Source organism: Haliotis rubra, unplaced genomic scaffold, assembly GCF_003918875.1.
Source record: "Haliotis rubra isolate DU_JTF1 unplaced genomic scaffold, ASM391887v1 Scf160, whole genome shotgun sequence".
In the NCBI taxonomy this organism is placed as follows: Eukaryota; Metazoa; Mollusca; class Gastropoda; order Lepetellida; family Haliotidae; genus Haliotis; species Haliotis rubra.
In genome coordinates, this window is record NW_025765559.1 from 1,398,288 (window position 1) to 1,424,057 (window position 25,770).

At 39.8% G+C, this 25,770-nt stretch overlaps 2 protein-coding genes and 1 long non-coding RNA gene across 3 annotated transcripts; 2 read left to right on the forward strand and 1 right to left on the reverse strand.

Annotated features, from left to right (window-relative positions):
- Positions 1 to 4,715: 4,715 nt before the first annotated feature.
- Positions 4,716 to 7,431, reverse strand: LOC124271438. The gene is made up of 2 exons (XR_006897036.1): positions 7,402 to 7,431; positions 4,716 to 5,431 (listed from the first exon to the last, which is right to left on the reverse strand). It is a non-coding gene; the product is annotated as an uncharacterized LOC124271438 (long non-coding RNA).
- An 11,565-nt stretch (positions 7,432 to 18,996) lies between these two features.
- Positions 18,997 to 20,583, forward strand: LOC124271439 (acetylcholine receptor subunit alpha-1-A-like). The gene has a single exon (XM_046706592.1). It carries the CDS (start codon positions 19,193 to 19,195, stop codon positions 20,348 to 20,350), a length of 1,158 nt encoding a protein of 385 aa, XP_046562548.1. The 5' UTR covers positions 18,997 to 19,192; the 3' UTR covers positions 20,351 to 20,583.
- A 3,929-nt stretch (positions 20,584 to 24,512) lies between these two features.
- On the forward strand, positions 24,513 to 25,682 carry LOC124271432 (neuronal acetylcholine receptor subunit alpha-7-like). Its single transcript, XM_046706585.1, has one exon. It carries the CDS (start codon positions 24,513 to 24,515, stop codon positions 25,680 to 25,682), a length of 1,170 nt encoding a protein of 389 aa, XP_046562541.1.
- Positions 25,683 to 25,770: the final 88 nt, after the last annotated feature.

Sequence of the window (25,770 nt, forward strand, 5' to 3'; positions counted from 1 at the left end):
TGCTTGTGTATTTCTTGATATTGTGCATGTGTCAAGTGCAATGTCATATCTTGTGATGTCAGTAGCGGACTGCATGGTGTATGTAGCTTCACTGTCACTCAACAAATCAAATTGTTACTGTGTTTATAGGGATACACCTGACTGACTACCTGCAAGTGTACTGATAGTTTTGAGAAACATGTCAAAACATAGGGGTTCTACCATATTTGAGATATATATTTGCAACATTATTTAAAAACAAACAAAGAAAAACAATTCTAGTTAAAGATGCTTGCATATTTAAGCTTTGAATATGTATTCATCAGGGATGGCAATTTTCAGCTGATTTGCGGATTTCTGCTGATCTTATTACATATTGATCAATTCTGAAACACACCCCACCCACCTGTTGATAACCAATAAGTTTTCAGGTGAAAATAGATTTCATGTTGCCATCCCTGATATATTTATATCTATTTTGAAAAGACAAATTGCCTTAGCCATTAAAAGATAGAAACATTATGTGACATATTTTCCAGTTTAATGCAGATTGTCAGCTTTATGGAGTGTCTTACCATTTTTGGTCTGTGATGTTTATAGTCGTTTAGCTAAGTGCAAGTTTGAACACTGTAGGATGTTGTGTAACTCTTGTGTTGGTGAAGCTAGATAATACTATGCCTCAGTTAGAATCTAAGGCGTGAAAGCAACAGCATGAAGATAGCATGTTTGTTATATTTTGTCCCGTTTCCCTGTATATTTCTACTGTGTTGTTCAAGTTACTGTAGAGAATATGATTTTGTTGAATTGATGTGTAAACTAAATAAAACAAGCATAACATTTTAATATGTCATGTTCTTTTTCTAAGTGCAGCTCGATTCCTTGCAAGGTGTGCATCTTGATTGAGAATGTAGCTATTGGTAGAACCAATAGTGTCATCGATCACCCTGTCTTAGATAGACTTTCCCACCTAAACAGATTCTGCATGAACTTGAACGTTTCTCTTGATCTCAGCGTGTCGATAATGTCAACGACTTTCAGTATATGTTTGTGTTTACGTTAGGCAAGTCCTCGTCCCAAATCCTCGTGGAGCACGTGCAGATCATTGCACGAAATTCATGAAGTTTAGTCGCGACCCAAGAAGCATGTGCTAACACATCCGAGCATGGCAGGCGTTGTCGAGTCTACCTCGTATTCCCGTGCAGAACGTGCGTATTAATCAGTGCACGATTGTGAATTGAGAAGGTGCAATGGGAAGTCCCAGGGTGTTTGTGCACTGTAATCACCGCCAGTGACTTCACCTGTCACTAACATCTTACCTTATCCGATTACCACTATATACAAGGGGGAAAATAGCCTTACCTAAGACCCTGTACAAAGTCAAATTCTATCTGTAATTGCCAACAATAGGACACAATTTTTACTCTCCCAAAATACATTGATCGATAAACATGTTTTGAGTAAAAATACGTTTTGGTGTCTTTCTGAAAAATATATTCAGTTCCCAACACACACAAAAACTGTTTGTTTCTTTAATCACATTAATATAATGTCATGTATTTCATGTACACATCTGCTGTTCCTTAACCGCATATATTTGAGAGGAAGCCAAAGAATGTATAACGGTTGTTAGCAAACAACGTATTCTTGGGTATCTGCAACAGAAATGTAGATATGAGCATATACTATATATGAATGCCCAACGCAGACTTATGTTTCTATGTAAAACAATAGCAAGTCGGTATATAACAAACAGCTTGGTCGTGAAGCCAAACCTTGCATACGAACTTCATGTAGATGCGAGGGCTGTCACCTTGAAACGCCCAGAGTGAGAGCATCGGGGGAAACCAAACCACTTGCTCGTTTGTGAAACTGTACCTTACCTACGAATTGCATGGTGGTACGAGGGACGTCTTCGCGAAACGTTAAAGCTGAAAGTGGGAACTTACAGCTCAACTGCGCCTATGAATGATGAACCGCTTTCAACAGTCTCTGTATTGTGGTTGTACACATTGGATTGTTTTGTTGTTGTTTTCAATAAGTTGTTTGTTGATTTGTTGCCGTAAGTGTGGAGTTTTCATGCGCCACAATAACATGAGCATCTCTATGTAAATATGTATGTAGAAGTACGAGGTCCACTGTCCGTGTCTCAGTGTGCTGGTGCCCACTTCTAACGTTATAACACTGTATCACAACCTACAGGCTCTCCATGCCATCGGTATTTGTTGTAAAGTAAATAGTCAATGTTAGCCGATGTTGCTCTGAAACAAATCGGGGCGGTGAGGTAGCCTAGTGGTTAAAGCGTTCGATCGTCACGCCAAAGTCCCGGGTTCGATTCCCCACATGGGTACAATGTATGAGGCCCATTTCTGGTGCCCCCCGCCGTGATATTGCTGGAATGTTGCCAAAAGCGGCGTAAAACTAAACTCAATCACTCACTGAAACAAATCAGACCCGTGAAGACCCTGGTCTTCTGCACCCCATGCTTGTAAGAGGCGACTAACGTGATCGGGAGGTCAGACTCACTGACTCGGTTGACAGATGTCATCGTTTCCCAAATACGTATATCGATGCTCATGCTGTTGATCAGATTGTCTGGTCCAGATTCTTTATTTACAGACTTCCGCCATATAGATGGAATATTGCTGAGTGCGGCGTAAAACTAAAAAAACTCCCAAAACTTGAAGCACATCAAGCACATTAATTGTTTCACCATTAATGATTGTGTGTACATCTTGTCATTTGAGGAAATAGTTGAATGAATCACCACTAGGTATTACTCAACACGAGGAAGTGATAACAGTAACATTATGTATTTTTTACGTTCAATAGTAATTTAGTAATCTAACAAATATACCCTCCTAAAAACAATACCCCATAGCTCAGCATTGTATAATAATAGTAAAAATAATATTGAATAATAATCTATGTAATAACTTCTCATGACGTCACGTTTTAATGTAGCTCACACAATACATTGTATTTTTTACTGACGTTGACCTGATTGAGATCACCACGCCTGTTTGCGGGGAGGCTTTTCAAAGTTAACATCAATCAGCCGGGTCTTGTTGGATGATACGCTGATAGTAATAGCCAGCGATTTCTGTCCTCGATCGAATCTGAACTTCCATGTAATATCTCTATGGGCGTCGCTGCATGTTTTCACCTTCCACATCAGTTAATCTCACCTCATCCACTTTGTACATACTTTCACACAAACGTCAAATTCGTCTAAATATGTAGAGATGGTATACGTTTTTGTTAAAAATAATTAGTTGTTGCACGTAGCCGTGAATGGACACCACCGTCATTCAAATTCTTTGAATTTGATTTAATTCACAGAGCTTGTCAATAACGACGGTATTTTAACCAAATGTACTAATCAGTTGTATGGTTCATACGTTGTTTTAGTAACAAGTTCAAATGAAGTTGCTTTCTTAATTTTCTTATATGTTTATACTTATGACAAACAATCGTATACATTCGTGACCACTCGTGTCATTCCGGTCTTGCAGCTAAAGATGGGCAATTAAAATAAGAATGTCGACTGTGGTTTATGGAAAGAGCCGAGTGTTGACGAATGTCGTGTTTCTCAATAGTCAGGCCTTCAGACACACATTTACCGTTGGACCAAACAAAATACACTCAAATAGTTTTTTTATGTTTCTAATATTCCAAGGGTATGAAACCCAACTCCGATAGGGCAAACAAGCAGTATCTGACCGTACTGAACGTTCACTAACCTTTACACGGCATATCATGCGTAACAATCGTTTCTGAAGCAATTACGTCATATCTAGACCATTTGCACACCATTTACCTGTTAAGAGTGTAACCATTTAGGAGGGGGGGTTGGGGCATTTTGGTTTGAGATTACCATTTTTGATAAATTTTCAGGTGAGTTATATTTTCCAACATGGATAGTTGCCTGTTTTAGGCATTTATCTGTAAGGGAATTAATTCTGTTCCTACAATGCGGGTCAAACGTAATACGTTTAAATAAATCATGGTCTTATTAAAAAAAATATTCCACCCCCTCCACTTAAAACAATTAGTTGGATCCCATTGGGAAAACACCTTTTTTACAGCGATTTTGTTTCTTTGTAAAAATAATTTTCGTAAATGGTCAGTTATTGCAAAGGATTTTATGACACTCTCCGATCTTATTTTTACTCATTTGGGAAATCACATATAGTCTTATTGAGTCACACGAACACCACTAGCCTGGTGTCAGCGGATCCTGTAGAGTCTTGAGAAGCTTGCAGCCTTTGAATTACTTTGCATGCATATTTGAGACAGATATATGTAACACATCTAAGGCACAACATGGCTGCTCAACTGTACCACCTGTATGTAGTATGTGTATTCTAGAGGAATAAATACATATACAATTCACCTGCGTTAGTATTTTCCCATAATGTAAAGAAGGATGTGGGGTATAATAATGTATGTCAAACTACATGTACAACTGTGACGGCCAAGAAAGATTGTTACCAAGTGTCCATGAATATATTGTTCCGCTTAGACCTGAAAAACAAGGACAGTGGGTAGCCTAGTGGTTACAGCGTTCGCTCGTCAGGTCGAATACTGGGTTCGACTCCTTACATGGGTACAATGTGTGAAGCCCATTTCTGGTGTCCACCGCCGTGATATTGCTGGAATATTGCTGAAAGCGGCGTAAAACCAAACTCACTCACTCTGAATAACAAACGCACCAGCACAAGAACTAACAACAATTATTACAATTAGCTGACGTATATTTCCGATACGCACACATTTTATCTCCACATTTGTTTCTCTGATTCCGGCACGGCTGTGAAAAAAACGTCACAAGTGACATGCATGCTGCATGTAAACCTCGTGCGGCTGGGTGGAGGAAAGCGTTCACAAATGTCCGTTATTCACGTGCGTGTCACGCAACCATCACTTGGAAGTCCGAGAAAATAAACAACAGCAGTGAGTGAGTTCATATTGATGAATTCCAGTTTAAGGCAACTGACACAACTCCGACCTCAGTCAAGTTTTCTCCTTTTTATACACGATACAAAACTGACAATGAAAAATGTTTAAAAGTCCTAATGTTTGGGCTAATAATAAATATGTGTATTCCGACGCGAAGAAGTTAAATAGCCTCGCTGAACCCCAACGGGGGTTTGATCTCGTGTTTTCGATGATGATGATTTGGCGATGTGCGCTTTCCGACACAATGCGTATTTCGCACACTGGTCCACCAAGCCATTTAGTGTTGCGAATCTTCACAGCACAAAGCTAACTCCTACTCGGCCTTGAGTACGAAATATATAAGATTTCCTGCTTGAATCTGCCCATCATGTCCAGTACGACAGCCATGTCCCCTGTTAACATGATACTTTTGTCACCTGTGGTCGAACTGGCAATACCCGTGTTATCAGTCTTCCCAACCAACGATGTTCTGTTAAGCCTTTATCCATCTAGTCTGGAAGAGATTGAAAAGATATCTGTACTATGTAGTCTAACCGATGTTTCTGTATACATTGTACCTTTATACATATGCGTCATAATTTCGATGAAATATTAAACTGCTTTACATACAAAAAGTGCAAGAATTATTATATATTTTGTTGTTGAAAAGTTTCAAATTGACATTGATCTTGATTTAAAGTTTCTTCGACCATGATATTTTGAAACGAGAGCAACATCAAACCGCAGTAATATTATGTCTTTTAGAGGCGTTTAGAAGTTGTTACAGATTACCAAGATATTTTATGGATTTTTGCTTCTGTATTCTTTCCCACACAACGTTTGGGGATCATTACAGATCCCTTCATCAGATGAAGTGACTTCACCTGAGTTTAGTTTTATGCCACACTCAGCAATATTCCAGCGATATGGCGGCGGTCTGTAAATAATCGAGTCTGGACCAGACAATCCAGTGATCAACAGCATGAGCATCGATCTGCACAATTGGGAAGTCAGCGAGTTTGACCACCCGATCCCGTTAGTCGCCTCTTATTGTGCGGGAAAGAATAAGAAGCAAAAATCCAGAAAATATCTTGGTCACAGTAATATTACTGTCATCCTGTTCTGCAGGGTTGGGCTTTGAAAATATTGAAATATTCGAACGATTTCAGCGCAGTTAAATCAGATTTGAAAAATAAATAGGAAAGAATGCATGGTTATTGATGTGATATGGGGTAGCGGGAGTACTGCCCTGAAATATCGATCCTAATGAACATTAGAATACATTAAGGACATGTCCTTTAGACATTTAATGAATAATGCACAATATATGGCAAACACTTTTCGCAACAAATGGATTTCCTTTATTGACAATCTTTACAATATGGGATATGTAAATATCAGGATTTCAGAAATTGAAAGCTTAACGTTAACAGATTTGTAGACTCTGATGTTTCTATCTCCACTTTTTAATGTGTGAATAACGGGATTTGTAAACAACTACCTGCATCTTTTAGAAATATCCGATACAGGTTGCAGAACCATTATGAAAAAAATAAATAATGTTTCAGTTTCTAATCATTTAAAAGAAACTGGACTTCAGAAACAATCAGCATCAGATTCCCTCCTTGACCAGACATCATTACAGTAGGCCACATAAAGAATATTCCTGTTTCTCATCACATTTTGTTTTTACATGTTATTTTATTTTGTGTCCAAAACCCTTTGATTTCTGTGGAAATTTACACCTCTTCCCCGATAGAAAATCTAAACATAGAAGTGTAAAAAAATCATGCACATTTTGAGTCAAAGTTGAATTTTTCTATTGTGAAAATAAAAATGAGTCAAGTCAAGAATTTTTTCGGGCATTAATACTCTCACTTTTAGCCTGCATCTCACTCTGCCTACATCTCATTCTGCCTACATCTCATTCTGCCTACAGACATATGAAAGGAAGTATCCAGTTGGCTTCACATGTTATCCGAAGGGAATATCAAGTTCTCTCATGAAAATATTATATTTGGCTTGAAAGGCAAAAACAATAATCCACTTAATGTGGTCTTTCAACTCAAACAAAAAACCGAAGACACACTAAAAAAAAAAAAAGACAAAAAAAAAACCAAAACAAATTCTTCCATGTTTTCTTGTGGGGAGGTAGGATCAAGTACTATCTATCGCTTTCTCATTCTGTCTACACAGTTGTGACCAACAAACCATGACTTGCATGTGTTGTTTTAGCTGTAGGCAGAATGAGAGGACACCATTGTTTATACATGTCCTTATATCAGCTAACTGATCCGAATTGAATATCGGCTATATCTATTCAATAGTTTAAATATTTATTGTTTCGGGATTTAAGAATATTTAACCAAATGTCGCTCATATCTTAAATAACAAACTTTTAGGACTGGTTTTCTACTTCAGCACCCACCAGTTCTCCCACCCACAACCGTACCAGTATTCCGGAGTAAAATATCCACAACTTACCACTAGAACTCTCACACACAGCTCCCTCGCATGGATCAAAGGCAATGTAATATACAAGCACACGTGAAAAGTACATGTCCCACAGAAAATCCACATCGAAAAGAACTTCTTTGAAGTATTTTCATCTTTTTTCCGTCACGTGTTTTCCATATTTCATCTCCAATCTTCCGTAACCTTTTCGCCATTTCTCGGTATTCTTCGCAAACATCCGAATCCACACCACACATCTCAGGTGTCATACTTTTTGAAAGAAAAGATGCTCTGTTTTTAACAAATGTTATAGTACGAGGCATACTGTTCCCGTCATGCATCAAGTTAGTGGTTACCGCAAGTACGGCATCGTTGTCCTGATCAATGGGTCACGTGACACAGGAGGTGCCAAAGGATCGATACGGTGATCCTTATGAACTTGGATGGACATGTAGCGGTTATCTAAATATTGATTGACAAAATTACGAACTTTTGTATGATATGAAGGACTTAAAATCCATACGTTGTATAATACTCACCAGATGATAGAAATATTCAGTGTCAAAAATTAACGAAGGGACAAAGCTGACTGGCTGTTTTGGAAATGATGCGACTTGGGCTGGCTCTCACTCATGTTAAGTCTCACTTCATAATAAACAAATTAAATATTTATACACGTTGTTTTCTCCCGATTGTCGTGAGAATGAATTAACACAATATCCCTTTCTGAGGTTGTTTAGAATTGTATACAATGAATGATTTTATTTGGGAAGAAGCAAAGCTTCAAGAATGATTGACATTCTCCCGTGCAGTTTTCTCAACACAAACACTATCTGTGCAATCAGTGTTTGCCCTTAACCCTGAAATGCTGCAGGCCCTAGGGACCCAGGGCTCTTATTCTCGAAACGTTCGTAGCCCTAAGAATTCTTAACTTTGATCGTAGCCAGTGTGTTAAGAATGGGCTTAAGAAGTTCGTAGGACTACGAACGAGAATAGCTAGCCAGAACCATAAAAAGTTGTGGGTCCTGATCAGAATGTGTAGGCCCTATATTTTAGCTACAAGATTGTGAGTGAGTGTGAGTTTAGTTTTACGCCACACTCTGCAATATTCCAGCTATGTGGCAGCGGTCTGTAAATAATCGAGTCTGGATAAGACAATCCAGTGATCAACAGCACAAGCATCGGTCTACACAACTGGGATACGATGACATGTGTCAACCAAGTCAGCGAGCCTGACCACCCAATCCCGTTAGTCGCCTCTTACGACAAGCGTGGGTTATTGAAGATCAATTCTAACCCGGATCTTCACGGGCCAGCTACAATATAAGGAAATCCCTGCAAACTAACAAACTGAGTTAAAGAGTTTAATTAAACTCCAGTGAGTGACTAGTCTTTATTTACAACAAAATCAACATCCATGTCAAGATCCAAGTCTTCTGAAAAGTCTGAATCAGAATGTTCAGACAGGGGGTGTCAGTAATTGGGAATGAAAGAGTTGTCGGCCATAATGACCTGCAGAAAACAGAAGCTGTGGGTCCGAGTGGTTTTCAGTCGGCTTCGGATGTGATTCGAACGCTTTGTGCAATGTTTGATAAAACGGAATTCTTTTACTCCTCGTTTACTTTTTTAAAAATATTTACTTGAAAATAGCTTAATATACACCCTTTGCCTTGCTCAAATCACATCCCATTTGTACACGACCATCTCCAAACATGCAGTACGATGTACCTCCCTTGTGGATACTAAGGTTATATAAATGTTAAGCAGCATGTTTTCTACTCGTGTGTAGCCGCGAATAGCTGAATATGACTGGTGCGGCGTTGAACAATATTCAGTCGACGTTTGTGAGAACTGTCTCACTTAAAAACAACTTTAATGGATATTGTTATTTTGCAGAAAAGCACTTTCAAAACGAATTCGAATACCTTTGGCTTTATATGAATAAGCTGGCTATTAAAGTAGTTTCTTTATGCTAATACAAAGTCACAACAACTGATATTTAGAACGATCTGAAATATCTGGAACGGGTTGGAATCTACTCATGCCTTTACCCAAACCAACAAGACGTTTATGATTTTCGTGTCCAGGGTGAGGGCGTAAGATTGACGTTACGTGGATGTAGTCCTGCATTGTTATCCTTAAACTGATGTAATTAATATAACAGTGAAAGGAAATCACCCTTTATCCTGCACGGTAAACTTCGACGCCGTATTAGCAAATTATGTAAACCAGCTTTTCAAGTGGATGTCATTATCTTACCAGTGTCAGGTGGGCGTGTCAGACAACGACCATCACGAATGACGTAACACATGAACCTGGGCCCCGTTTCACAAAGCTCTCGTAAGCCTAAAATCTCGTTACTTTTCTCGAAGTATTCATTCTGTGTTACAGTATAGAAGGTTCAAATGCTGCGAGAAAAGTTACGAGATCTTAGGCTTACGAGAGCTTTGTGAAGCGGGGCCCCGGCTATTATGGTAACAGAGTGGAGTGTTTGGAATGAACTTGTTTGTTGGTTGGTTGGTTGTTTAACGCCGCACTCAGGAATATTCCAGGTACATGGTGGGTTCTGTAAATGTTAGAGTCTCCACTAGACAATCCAGACTTTGAATTAACTAATTACAGAATGTTTTAACTTTTAATATTTATTTTAACTACCACCAAGAAATACGCACAAAAACAATTGAATAAATAGTACTCATGGTGAAAAACGTCTAGTTTCATGGCCTCGCCTCGCCCCCCTACACACACACCTAAATATATAGAACAAAATATATGTAGTATGCTGTATTTTTAAAGTGAGCATATTGAACAGTTCCAACTGATTTAATTATATCTGACACTACATGTCTTCAAAGTAAGTTAGATGCACCTAATCGTTCGCATCTATCAAAGTTCCCAGATGGAACACCGGTACAGTTCTGACAAATGCGACCGTAGTTTCTTTTCTTCAAATCAAAGTGTCGATTGCGAAGAAAAACCCCATCCGCTAAAGAACTTCCTTAGTAAACCCGTTTGTCCATTCAAAGTGCTCAACAGTCTGCAATCAATCCATCAGCTATATCATGTATCCAAACAGTAATTAAAACCAGCTAATGAACTTCATTGAAACAACATCAAACAGCCTGTCCGTGTAATATTTACGTTAGAATTACGAAGCATCCAGCTATGGTAGCCTGTCCAGGCTAGCGGTCATCACCGTCAACACCGCGATCAGTCACAGGTCAATCAATATCTCGGACAATGGTCACTACCGCTATACGTAATCTCATAGTCACCTGACTGTCCATCTTACTGTCTGTGCACGTGCAGGCAAACATGCCAATATCTGTCAATAACTGTCAATTACGAGAGCCGACAAGCAGGTGCGCTTACTTTGAAGTTTACCGTTGAACAGTTGCCTCATCCAAAGAACCGTTAGTATTAATGTTAAGTTCAGTGAAAGGTCTTGGCATAATTTTTGTCAAAGAAAACGTAGTACGGGTGAATTATTTTAGTCTATTTTGTTAAATGGAATTATATATTTTAAATCAAAATCAAGATTATGCTAGATCTCCGATTAGTACATGTATTCAACAATGTGCTTGACAAGAATTTAAGCAATAACAAGGAATGTTTTAACCTTTTGTACCCCTACCGTTAAAGACAGACAGAGAGAAACTTTTACTGACACAAGCCATAATAAATGGCCTCTGGCCATGTACATGATGTTTTGGTATCCTGTCATTATAGCGAGGATGTAACAAATATTAAGCTTATTCTGCAGATTAATAATATCGTCGCTGGAAGGCTTCCTAAACATATGATGTGATTTGAACATACTTTTATTCATGAAAACATAAAGATCATGAATGGGTTGGCCAACAAGCTCCGATCGAGGAGCTCATTTGAAGGCCTCTCCCATAATTGGCCAAACAAAAAAAATGCTGTGGTTCCGATTACACCTCTAAAATTTAGGGTAGGTAGGTCGGAATTATTTTTTTTACAGATTTTATTAGAAGTAAAGTACAACCTAATAACACATTTATCAATGTGTAATTGTTTATTCAATCAAGATTGCGGTCATCATATCGACTTTCTCTATCAGAATGACCGATATCTGTTGGTGCCAGAAAAAAACAATGTCATCTGAAAGCTCATTTTATAATCATTCCGCTTAAAAACAAATTAGGGTCGGCACCAGAATTCAAGGGTCGGTCGGGTAATCGGAACCACAACATATTTTTAAGGCCTATACAAATACATATACCAGTAAATACAGAAACAGATGACACAATCATGATACAATTCTTATTTATCAGCAATCAAGTTAAGGATAATGCATAAATATCGATTTGTTTGTTTGGCAATCCATATTGAAGTATTTATGAAACATCAAATTGATCAGATTGTATTATGTAAACATGAATAGATTTCAATAATTTGTGTAGATCATTGCTAGTGAGCGATGCACATCCACGTTAATACCATGTTGATACTAAATCCCTTTGAATAGATATTTTTTGTCGTAATTTCATGTATTTATTGTATGTGAAAAAATAACGTACAGCCTTTCGATTGGATGAGCACGAGGCGCTCCCGATGATATGTCTATCAAACCTATAGGCATTCAAATCACTACAAGGGAGCCTGAGGCGAGAATGGATAATATGGTATATTCTGGAGCCAAAGTTAAGGTCAAAGATAATAGTTTTCTTATTAAGTCTACACAACCAATTTTTGAATCGGGAAAAAGTATCACTGTTTTGAATTTCAGGACTTAGTGAATTCCATAGTTTTATTGTATCAGATAAAAGTGATCTGGCATATATTGCCGTTCAACTGTTCGCAGTGATGAATTTCCACTAAGTTTCTAATCATTAGTATTGGGTATTGTAGGTAAGAGATATTGAGGCGAGAGATTATTCTTCATTTTATAAAATGTTGTCAGCTTAGAAATATATCTACGTTCTTTCAGCGGTTTTTGGTTAGTTTCTACATATATCATGTTGTGACTTGTTCTTCAAACTGCACCACATATTGATCGCAATGCGTCTAGATTAAATTTTTCTAGTAAGATGGATTGTTCCTGAGTCCCAAATGTGGCCGCAATAATACAAAAATCGGTAACATGAAAGATTTATAGATACATTGTAATTCTAAACTTTTACGCGTTGGGCGACATTTCAAACTTCTTAAGCAGTTAATCAATGGACTAACTTTCTTAATCATAGAGTTTATGTGAGTATCCCAGTAACAGTTAATTGTATTTTGAAGGGTCAAGCCAAGATGCTTGTGATGTTCTACGTCTTGAATTATCACACCGTTCGTTATAAGATCAGGTTTGATGCTTCTGTTTAGTTTTCTACTAAACTGTTCGATTTCGTTTTGTTGGGATTAAATGAAACCTTCAATTTTTGCCCAATTTGAAATTCTTAATGGGTCATTATTTAAACAGTCTTCAGCTATGTCGGGGATATAAGTAACAGCCTATAGAGACGTGTTATCTGCGAAAATGGCTAATATCACTATCAATATCATCTACAATATCATGTTTATATTTATAAACATTAGTCAGTCATTATATTATAAACATTAGGGGTCCCAAGACTGATCCTTGAGGGACGCCTGCTTATACTGGTCTAGGATTTGATAAATGTCCATTAATTACAACTCACTGGGCTCTATCTTTCCAACAATTTTCAAACCATTTTAGTAGGTAACCATGGTTACCTTGAATACTCTAGTACATAAACATACACATATGCTGCTAAGTTTCTTAATTCTTTAACGTTATTATTAGAAATTAATGGTAGAAATTTGTAAACTGAAGGTGGTTAAAATTAGTATTCCTTTAACTATTTAATTCTGGGATCACTGTAAACTGAACATTCTATAATGAAGTAATATCCTCTTCTATTTCACCGCGACCGCCTCCGTGGTGTAGTGGTTAGAGCGTCCGCCCGGAGAGCGGAAGGTCGCGGGTTCGATCCCCGACCGCGTCATACCAAAAGACGTTAAAATATGGTACTTGTTGGTCCCTGTCTGGCGCTCGGCATTAATGGGTACAACAAGGACTGGTCGGATCGGAGTCAGTATAATGTGTCTGAGTGGGGTATTCTTGCTTCACTGCGGCATGGTATCTCTGTTGGCTAGCACTATAAAACCAGCTTCAGTCTGGGCTAGTACAAGCAGCCGCACATACACATACACACGCATGCACGTCGTCATATGAGCGAAATATTCTCAAGCACGTCGTTAAACCCAATTTCACCTCACCTCACCTCTATTTCACCGCGACCGCCTCCGTGGTGTAGTGGTTAGAGCGTCCGCCCGGAGAGCGGAAGGTCGCGGGTTCGATCCCCGACCGCGTCATACCAAAAGACGTTAAAATATGGTACTTGTTGGTCCCTGCCTGGCGCTCGGCATTATTGGGAACAACAAGGACTGGTCGGCTCGGAGTCAGTATAATGTGTCTGAGTGGGGTATTCATGCTTCGGGGCGGTGGGGTAGTCTAGTGGTTAAAGCGTTGGCTCGTCACGCCGAAGACCCGGGTTCGAATCCCCACATGGGTACAATGAGTGAAGCCCATTTTTGGTGTCCCCCTCCGTGATATTGCTGGAATATTGCTAAAAGCGGCGTCTTCTATTTCACCGCTGTTACATGTTATGCATCTTCCCCGAGTCCGCTCTGCTCGACTGCTGCCGTATCTCCCTATCTCAATGTGTAGAGTGTGCGATGAAAGACGGAGTTTACTTACGACTCTTCCTTGCTTACTATTTCCAACTTTGATCAGATAATCTTCAACTTTTGTAACATTGTACATTCCTTGTACCAGCAGATTGCCGTAATTGACTTTGCCATAGTGCTATATAATTGTCCTGAAGTCTTTGTCTTAACGGGCGGCGGGCTAGCCTAGTGGTTAAAGCGTTCGCTCGTCACGCCGAAGACCCGGGTTCGATTCCCCACATGGGTACAATGTGTGAAGCCTATTTCTGGTGTCCCTCGCCCTGATATTGCTGGAATATTGCTAAAAGCGGCGTAAAACTAAACTCACTCACTCACTCTTTGTCTTAAAGGTGAGTGAGTGAGTTAATATTTAACGTCACATCGGTAATATCTCAGCCATATCATGACGAGAACAATTTATTTCATATCACTATTAAAAACGATAACTTGAGAACATAAAAACCTGTCATCGAAGGACAGTAAACCAACTAGAATATCACAGTATCAAGACATAACACTAGCATCTCCCTTTAAAATTGCATTTCAAATAAGGACAATACAATATCAAAAATGGCTATAGGTCGCCAACAACTGAAGGTAGATCACTTGTCTTAAAAGAGGAATGAATTCAGAAAATAGTACAGGTTATAAGATGAACCCGAAACCGTTGTATTCCAATATGCGTTCTGTCTCCTTCGCCCAGCTGAGGGGTTCATTCTTCGCTGTTGGATCAGCGCTATTAAGGCTGCAGTTTTCAGTTTTCACCAGCTTTACCCAGTATTTGATCATGTTTATGTGGCGATCGATGGTCAGTGGGAATCTTTCTAGTTCAAAAGCTTGCATACAAATACAGTCTGCAGTCTGATTCGGGGTTACAACTGAACCCCAGCATCCAGAGTCCAGCGTCATCAACAGCAACACTTGCGTCTGTTCGACCATTCAGGTATTTACGGCAAAAGAATAAATCTTCGGGCAACATGTATTCGTATTGTTTTAATTACGTATTGTTTTATTATTTTTGTAAACAGACCCAAAATATTACACGCAGAATATATGACATTTATAACATTTGACTGGCAACATAAAAAGCACAAACCACAGTCAAAGACGAACCACTTATTTATCTCGGAACTCGACCCGTGAAGTTCCAGGTTGGAATTGATCTTCAGTAACCCATGCTTGTCGTAAGAAGCGACTAATGGGATCGGGGACCAGGCTCGCTGGCTGGGTTGACACATGTCATTGTATCCCAATTGCGTAGATCGACGTTCATGTTGTTGATCACTGGATTATCTGGTCCAGACTTGATTATTTACAGACCGCCACCATATAGCTGGAATATTGCTGAGTGCAGCGTAAAACTAAATGCACTCACTCACTTTCTCGGAACTCACAGAGGATGTTTGCCATCGTTGCGGCATTGTTACTAACAGCGACATATCCGATCTGTTCGGGACAATTTAATAGATGAATTTTTAATAATATGTTTTGTAAATAGATGTATTTTAATGATTGGCAGTTTCGATTGGTAACTTAGATTGTTAGTGGCTGTACCCTCAAAGGGGGTTGACGTAGCGTAAAAATATTGTCCTCCGGAGAGAAAATTTAAATTTACAGGGATTTTTTAAACGTAGTATTTTTGTGATTTTAATTTTGGCTAAATTTTCCTGCAATCGCCAAGGACTGAAGGGATGGTGTAAATCCAACAAGGGTCCATGCAGGTAGCAAAGGTACTGTAAGTCCCCATGGTCCCTAGTATGGTGATCAACCTTCAGTTGTTGGCGATCTATAGCCTGTTTTTATATTGTGTTGTCCAAATAGTGCTATCAGTTTTAACTTTCCACACTAGCTTTAGTTGTAATTGTGATATTCTAGTTATTTTAAGTTCTTTGATGACAGATTTTTAGTAACTTAAATTTATTGTTTATGTAAAACATTTTTCGTCACAATATGGCTGAAATATTGCCGGTGTGACGTTAAATTTTAACTCACCCACTCACTCACTCTGTTCGGGACATATCCACAATACATATCTCACCAGTATTTGTCCATGAGAGAACACACCACGGCTACATTGCCCAATGAAACAGATTGTGTTCATGGTGTTGAGTGTACAACAATATCACGGTGACAAGTATATGCTGAGGGTTCTGTGTACACCGATATCATGGTGACAAGTATATACTTGAGGGTTATGTGTACACCGATATCATGGTGACAAGTATATACTTGAGGGTTATGTGTACACCGATATCATGGTGACAAGTATATACTTGAGGGTTATGTGTACACCGATATCATGGTGACAAGTATATGTTGAGGGTTATGTGTACACCGATATCATGGTGACAAGTATATGTTGAGGGTTATGTGTACACCGATATCATGGTGACAAGTATATGTTGAGGGTTCTGTGTACACCGATATCATGGTGACAAGGATATGTTGAGGGTTCTATGTACACCGATATCATGGTGACAAGTATATGTTGAGGGTTCTGTGTACACCGATATCATGGTGACAAGGATATGTTGAGGGTTCTGTGTACACCGATATCATGGTGACAAGTATATGTTGAGGGTTCTGTGTACACCGATATCATGGTGACAAGTATATGTTGAGGGTTCTGTGTACACCGATATCATGGTGACAAGTATATGTTGAGGGTTATGTGTACACCGATATCATGGTGACAAGTATATACTTGAGGGTTATGTGTACACCGATATCATGGTGACAAGTATATGTTGAGGGTTATGTGTACACCGATATCATGGTGACAAGTATATGTTGAGGGTTATGTGTACACCGATATCATGGTGACAAGTATATACTTGAGGGTTCTCCGTACACCGATATCATGGTGACAAGTATATACTTGAGGGTTATGTGTACACCGATATCATGGTGACAAGTATATAATTGAGGGTTCTGTGTACACCAATATCATGGTGACAAGTATATACTTGAGGGTCTGTGTACACCATATCATGGTGTACTTGAGGGTTCTCGATACCCATATCATGGTGACAAGTATATACTTGAGGGTTCTGTGTACACCGATATCATGGTGACAAGTATATACTTGAGGGTTTGTGTACACCGATATCATGGTGACAAGTATATACTTGAGGGTTCTGTGTACACCGATATCATGGTGACAAGTATATACTTGAGGGTTCTGTGTACACCGATATCATGGTGACAAGTATATACTTGAGGGTTATGTGTACACCGATATCATGGTGACAAGTATATACTTGAGGGTTATGTGTACACCGATATCATGGTGACAAGTATATACTTGAGGGTTATGTGTACACCGATATCATGGTGACAAGTATATACTTGAGGGTTCTGTGTACACCGATATCATGGTGACAAGTATATACTTGAGGGTTTGGGTACACCGATATCATGGTGACAAGTATATACTTGAGGGTTCTGTGTACACCGATATCATGGTGACAAGTATATACTTGAGGGTTATGTGTACACCGATATCATGGTGACAAGTATATACTTGAGGGTTATGTGTACACCGATATCATGGTGACAAGTATATACTTGAGGGTTCTGTGTACACCGATATCATGGTGACAAGTATATACTTGAGGGTTATGTGTACACCGATATCATGGTGACAAGTATATACTTGAGGGTTCTGTGTACACCCATATCATGGTGACAAGTATATACTTGAGGGTTTGGGTACACAGATATCATGGTGACAAGTATATACTTGTGGGTTTGGGTACACAGATATCATGGTGACAAGTATATACTTGAGGGTTCTGTGTACACCGATATCATGGTGACAAGTATATACTTGAGGGTTCTGTGTACACCGATATCATGGTGACAAGTATATACTTGAGGGTTCTGTGTACACCGATATCATGGTGACAAGTATATACTTGAGGGTTTTGGTACACAGATATCATGGTGACAAGTATATACTTGAGGGTTCTGTGTACACCGATATCATGGTGACAAGTATATACTTGAGGGTTATGTGTACACCGATATCATGGTGACAAGTATATACTTGAGGGTTTGGGTACACAGATATCATGGTGACAAGTATATACTTGAGGGTTCTGTGTACACCGATATCACGGTGACAAGTATATACTTGAGGGTTCTGTGTACACCGATATCATGGTGACAAGTATATACTTGAGGGTTCTGTGTACACCGATATCACGGTGACAAGTATATACTTGAGGGTTCTGTGTACACCGATATCATGGTGACAAGTATATACTTGAGGGTTCTGTGTACACTGATATCACGGTGACAAGAATATATTTTAGGGTTTTGTGTACAACGATATCTTTTTCTTTTTTTCATAATCACTCCCTTTTTGACATGGGTTATGGTGTGTCTTTGAAGTCGGGTTGATCGTTGATTACAATATTAGTAATATGATTTGTCCGATCCAGACTGGAATGTCGCAAGCAGGTGAGTATTAATCACTATCGAAAAGTGGCGAAACCCGGCGTTTGTAAATCATAAACACCACGTCGCCAACCAGTGGAAGTCATCATCTATGGAGTTCGCCACCCCAAAACTTAATAAGTTTTATAACTTTTGCGTAATGTTGGCGAAATGTAAACACCTTGTCACAAATGGGATAACGTAGAGCTTTCTGATATTTTATCAGTGAAAGTACGTTAATGTGTTCCAGGCCGTGAATCAATATGCGGTGACTAAATGTACAAACAAAGCCTCGGGAAGCAAATACACCGTCATTACACGAACATCCCATCAGAGGACAACAGTAATTACATATCACCACGCAAACGTTCACCAACATTCAGGACAGGACATAATAAAACTGAAATGGCGGCGATATCGACTGGTTCCGCATGGAATGCAGTATACTAAGCAGACACATATCACATGTAACTCGATCCAGCTTTTAACGAACATTTATGAATAACGTTCGCAGTGGCCCCATCGCTCGCTTGTGTGGGTAGTTCCTGACCTCATTGCGGAGAGATACAGGTCACGTCGACTGCTCAAGCATTACATGGGCGTGTGAAGAGTCTCGGTATAGAGACTGGCTTACATCAGATTACGTGAGGCAACCATTGCGGTTATTTGATGGAGGATGTGGTGGGTTTGTCTGACACTGACACTGAGTGTATGTAACGGGGCATCCATTCACGATGCGAGACGTTTACAAAGTTACCTGTTCTCAAACTACACATCTGAGCACAGGCCACTGAACAACCAGAGCGAAACAGTCAAGGTGTCAGCCAGTGTTAACCTGTTAGACATAATTGACTTTGACGATGTGAAACAACAGTTCATATGTAATGCTCTGTTCATTATAGACTGGAAGGATGAGTTCTTGGTCTGGGATCCTGAGGACTTTGGTGGGATCAAATATTTCACGTTCAACAATGGCTACAAGGCATGGTTTCCGAGCCTAACGGTGACCAACACACTGGAAAAGCGAGACGTTTTCAAGGAAGATACTCAGCGCATGACAGTTTTCAGCAACGGGACCGTGCTGTGGTTTCCGTCCGCCATCTTGAAGACGTCTTGTCCACTCAATGTCCGCACTTTCCCCTTTGACGTCCAGGAATGTTCCATATACCTTATGGCCGTGCATTACACGGCCAAAGAAGTGGAATTTGTGACTGGAAGTGATAAAGTCCACGTTGATCGATTTCAAAGAAGCGACCAGTGGGATTTACTGGACACCAGTTTATCATCAATCAGGACTGGTGATGTGGACAAGTGGCGTATTACCCTCAGATTTCAGCGTCGACCGTTGTTCTACGTCCTCAACGTCCTTATCCCCATCGTCATCCTGTCCATTCTCAACATGGCCGTCTTTGCTGTCCCTGTTGAATCTGGTGAAAAGCTCTCCTTTGCCGTCACAGTGCTTTTGTCACTGATCGTCTTCATGACGTTTGTAAGTGAACTCATCCCGAAGACGTCGACAGGGATATCCATGTTGACGGGGTATCTAACGACGGTGACAGCTTCTAGTGCCGTCAACGTCATGTTGATCATTGTTGTTCTCATCCTTCACAACAAACCGAATAAAGAAGAGATTCCAAGGTGTTTACAGAAACTTGTTTCCTTAGCTCGTAAGGTATCTTGCAGGAAGATTTATCCCTTGGACCCCACGACCATTGACAGGTCGGTGGGCTGGAAGGATGTTGCGGATGCACTGGAATATTTCTGTCTGAGAGTGCTTCTGGTTATTTTGATCATATACACAACCATGTTCTTCGTCGGACTAACGGTGTTCTGAGATTGGCAGATATTTTAACTAAACTCTAAACATTCTACCTTTGACATTCAGGTAAGAAATGGTAATGGTCTTGGACATTATAACTATTTTTCCTTTTTCAATAATTACAGAATCTTTCATTTTACTCTTTTGTAACAAGCTGTTTCAATATTTCACGCAGTTGTTGGCAATATATAGCCTGTTTTTATATTGTATTGTCATCTATAGTTAAACTGTTTTAGATCTAATTACTTGTTTTAAATTCGAATCTGTGATAATCTACTTATTTTACTGTCCTTCGTTGACAGTATTTTTTACAATTTACCATTAATTACTATGCATAAAATTAATTGTTCTCGTCACGATATGGCTAAAATATTGCCGATGTGACGTTAAATTTTAACTCAGGCACTCATTCAATATTTCACGTAACATGATGATCTGTATACAGTGTTTATGATGCGGCTGGTCGAAATAAAATTGTACAAAAAAGTCTGCTTGATTTCTTCCGCAAACAATTTAATCATTGATGATACATCGTTAGGCAACTTTCGGACACTGTAATAGTCTTAGCATTTGTATCAAAACAAGGACTTTCATGCATGGAAAAGTTGGAACCAGTAATGTATTACTCTGACGTGTTCAGAAATGAATAACGGGTACCGACCATGATCATAAAAAAGTAACGGGAGTACATGGCATTTGTTGGACCCAAAGACAGTTTAAGTAAACTTAGGCTCAGTATTATTCGTTACACTGCTGTACTGAGTCTAACAAAACCTTATGGAAGGTCGCGTCAGGAAACCTTTGAGCGACCTATGACCATCCAATCAAACGAGAGACGACGGAACGGATTTAACCAATCAGACAACGGCTACTATTTAGGGTTCGGCGGGACTTTCAAAATGGATTTACTCTTCCCCACACTCCGGCACAGCGATGACTTAACATAACATCACTGCCAAAGGCTAATTTGCATATCACGTGACCGGACTTTTCTCTTGTTTGTAATCAAACGCGCATATTATTAATAAGAAGAGAATGGACTCACGAAAGCTTTACGGCGCTCTCTTCATTATGTTTTACATTGTTACATATATATTTTTCTACAACTACGACAGTAAGGTTTATGACAGTACATATTTAGATATCAAACTGGCTGCATCGTTTGCTCTCCATCAGCTTCGATGACAGCACGTGAAGCCGTACAACCTATGTAAACAAAGAATCGCTACGCAAATCGAAATAGTGTTACATGTGTTTGGATATTTTCTCAGCTTGCCGCATGGAACTCTGGGTAGAAGAGTGACTCTTCCGCGGTCGCCAACACTGATCTCACAACAAATGAAAACCCGCATAAAACACAGATATATGACCTGCGGAATATGCTCTTTTTGGGTTTCTGTTGACATGGTTATAATAAGCTAATATTTCCGCAAGCTGACATCCTTGAATACTGACAAAATGCCATTTTCAGCGACTGTTTACTCACGTTTGTGGTGTGCTCCATGTGCATCACTCGGAAGCGATCGTACGGAAAATAGCATTCGGAATCGTTCGGGTACAAAACTTTTTCGAGGTAAAAGTTCAAAAGGTATGTGCGAATGTCAACTTTCGCGATTTGGTAAGCTGTGTTCTGATTGGTCAATTGAAAAGGTTACCTCACGCACCTTCCACAAGGTTTTGTTAGACTCAGTATAGCAATGTAACAAATAATACTGACCCTAAGTTTACTTAGACATGACACAAAGAAAAAAATTACAACATTTTTAATGATTGTTCGCATACTCTCATATATAACAGTGGTGGAGCCAATGGGGGGTTCAGGGGGTTCGAACCCCCCTGAACCCCATCCATTCAAAATTCCTGGATCCGCCCATGTGCAATAGTTTAGTGTACAAGGCTCTGTAAGATCTCTCAACATGGAATCAGTAGATAACAGTTTTACTCTGTCCAGATAGAGTTATACCTACATATTTACTGGGAGCACCATGTGACAGGTCACGGCATTGTGGTAGTAGTGTAGGTGTTGGTCGTTGTGCCACGGCGCACCTAGCTAGACACCAGCTAGTTGAGGATGGAACTTTCTTCTCTTTAATCTCAGGTCCATCGCTTATATCAGTGTATAAAATAGTTTTGAAATGTGGTCTGTCCAAGGATTGGCTGTCCAAAAAATAGACCCGTCCTGAACAAACACAGCCAGTCCCAAAAACTAAAACAATGAAAAAAATCAACAGATGTTGAAAAGAAAACGAGAAAGAAAACGAAGTTCAACACGAAGTTCAAACTATATTTTATACACTGCTTTATACTCACCCACCTGACAGCTGTTAAACTGAATCCCACAATGGACGTAGTGTGTGCATTATTATTAAAATAGATACTATCTTCCAGGCAACAATACAGACGATGAAACGTGGATGGCGGCGTCATTTTATTGAAACAAATAATGTATGACGTTCAAAGGCACCCCCCACAAACTTCACATGTGTACCAATGAGGGAGTAAACGACGAGTGTGACCTCTTGGACGGTCTACTCATGGTCTGAAGAACTTGTCGGAAGCACTCTTACCGCAAGACATCGCCATTGGTCGACGAGTGCTTGCCCAAGTTCTCTCTTCCAACGGCGGTAGTGTAGCCTAGTGGTTAAAGCGGTCGCTCGTCACGCCGAAGACTCGGATTTGATTCCCGACCCCGAAATCCGCCTGTTCTGTTGTGTGATTACTACAGCTGAGGGCTCGTGCAACTGCTGGAGTAAATTATCCAGCATTGAGCTTACGCTGACGTTGCTAAGTTGTGAATTGGGACATGGCTCGATGCACGTAAATGCACGCTTTATGACCAGATTTTTCACGTCTGCCGCCAAGACCATGTTCAAACAGCCCACATATAATTGATGGGCGTATGGCACAACAAGAAACTAAAAAAGAATTACCTCCCACACACACATATTGGCAGTAATGTGTCAGTCAAGTTTCTAATTTTGTTGATCATATATCCAAGGTCATCTGACACGCATTAGTTCATAAATACATAGAATAAAAATCAAGAGAAAAGACAAAGTTGCACATTTTGTTTAGCATGGCCGACAGTGATGGTACAATACAGCGGGGATTAGTAGTTAGTTATTGTAAACTGCCCTTGGCATCAAATATTCATTCTTGCAAATGAACGAAATCGCTTGCCATGACACAGTCACCGACTTAATGTATTATATTTTGGAGATTGCTGATGGCATGTAAATAACGAGAATACGTCTAAGGCGTATTTTCTTATGTTAAGTATTACACCAATATCAGTTTTCATACAATTGTCCTTAACATGCTTACAGGATACATTTCAAGGTTCTGTGTACAGCGATATCACGGTGTTGTTTTGAATAATCACTTGGCTGTTTGATATAGGTGATTGTGTGTCTTCGAATATGGACGAGTGTAAATCATAAGTTGCACCATTAGCCCTATGATTTGTCTGAAACAAACTTGAGTATCACAAGCGGGTGTTCAAAATCACTAACTAACAGTGATGGCAACCTACGTTCCCGAATCGTAAACACTCGCCAATGGGGTAACCTGTGAGCCTTCCGCTCTCGCATCAGTGAAACAGTAACATCTAGTAATGATGTTTGCCATCTAAAAGATCAATGACAATGTTTTAAAACGTTAATGTGTTCCAAACCGCGAATCAATCTGCGATGACTGAATTGTGAACACAACCCCACCAATGGGTAGAATCTAAATACATCCAATTATGTCCTCAGATACTACAAATACACCATTAGACCAATTGAGCTGACAAAAAATAACATACCTTCTGTACGTTTTAACTTGAATAGATCATTGGTTTGGTTTGCAAATGGTGCTTCTGGTATCAATGCATACTCATATTTTAAGCGACATCAGGTAGTCACAGTAGTGACTTACCACTCATCAAACGTTAATGGCATAACAAAGATGAAATGGAGATGATATCGATTGGTTCTGAACAATGTAGCTTGTGGACATATGTCCCATGGGACTGGAGACTGTGAATAACTCGGAAGTCACATAGTGGGAAAAAGAAACACTTTCAGAAACGTTTGCATTTGACCCGTGTGGGTATTTGCTGACGTCATTGGACTGTCTTGGTGTGTGTGGAGTCTCAAGCTAAGGATTGGCAAGCATCGCTGTATTTTGATGGAGGATGTGGTGGGTTTGTCTGGTGCTGATGCTGACACTGAGTGTCTCTAACGGGGCATCCATTCACGATGCGAGACGTTTACAAAGTTACCTGTTTTCAAACTACACACCTGAGCATAGGCCACTGAACAACCAGAGCGAAACAGTCAAGGTGTCCGCCATTGTTAACCTGTTAGATATAACAGACTTTGACGATGTGAAACAACAGTTCATATGTAATGCTCTGTTCACTATAGACTGGAAGGATGAGTTCTTGGTCTGGGATCCTGAGGACTTTGGTGGGATCAAATATTTCACGTTCAACAATGGCTATAAGGCATGGTTTCCGAGCATTACGGTCACCAACACACTGGAAAAGCGAGACATTTTCAAGGGAGATACTCAGCGCATGACAGTTTTCAGTAACGGCACCGTGCTGTGGTTACCGTCCGCCATCCTGAAGACGTCTTGTCCACTCAATGTCCGCACTTTCCCCTTTGACGTACAGGAATGTTCCATATACCTTATGGCCGTGCATTACAAGGTCAAAGAAGTGGAATTTGTGACTGGAAGTGATAACGTCCATGTTGATCGATTTCAAAGAAGCGACCAGTGGGAATTACTGGACACCAGTTTATCATCAATCAGGACTGGTAATGTGGACAAGTGGCTTATTACCCTCAGATTTCAGCGTCGATCGTTGTTCTACGTCCTCAACGTCCTCATCCCCATCGTCATCCTGTCTATTCTCAACATGGCCGTCTTTGCTGTCCCTGTTGAATCTGGTGAAAAGCTCTCCTTTGCCGTCACAGTGCTTTTGTCTCTAGTCGTCTTCATGACGTTTGCAAGTGAACTCATCCCGAAGACGTCGACAGGGATGGCTATGTTGACGGTGTATCTAACGACGGTGACAGCTTCTAGTGCCATCAACGTCATGTTGACCATTGTTGTTCTGGTCTTTCACAACAAACCGAAACCGAATGAAGAAGAGATTCCAAGGTGTTTACAGAAGCTTGTTTCCTTAGCTCTTAAGGTATCTTGCAGGAAGATTTATCCCTTTGACATGACCTTCAAAGAGAGCTCGCTTGACTGGAAGGATGTTGCTGATGCACTGGAATATTTTTGTCTGAGAGTGTTTCTTTTTATTTTGGTTATATACACATTCTCGTTCTTTGTCGCACTAACGGTGTTCTGAGATTGGCCGATATTTTAATTATACTCTAAAATTTCTACCTTGGACTTTAAGGTAAGAAATGGTAATCGTTTTGAAAATTAAAACTATG

What these genes read in the sequence shown, in the direction of transcription:
- LOC124271432 (XM_046706585.1), top strand. Translation starts at nt 24,513, where the DNA reads ATGTGGTGGGTTTGTCTGGTGCTGATGCTGACACTGAGTGTCTCTAAC.
- LOC124271439 (XM_046706592.1), top strand. Translation starts at nt 19,193, where the DNA reads ATGTGGTGGGTTTGTCTGACACTGACACTGAGTGTATGTAACGGGGCA.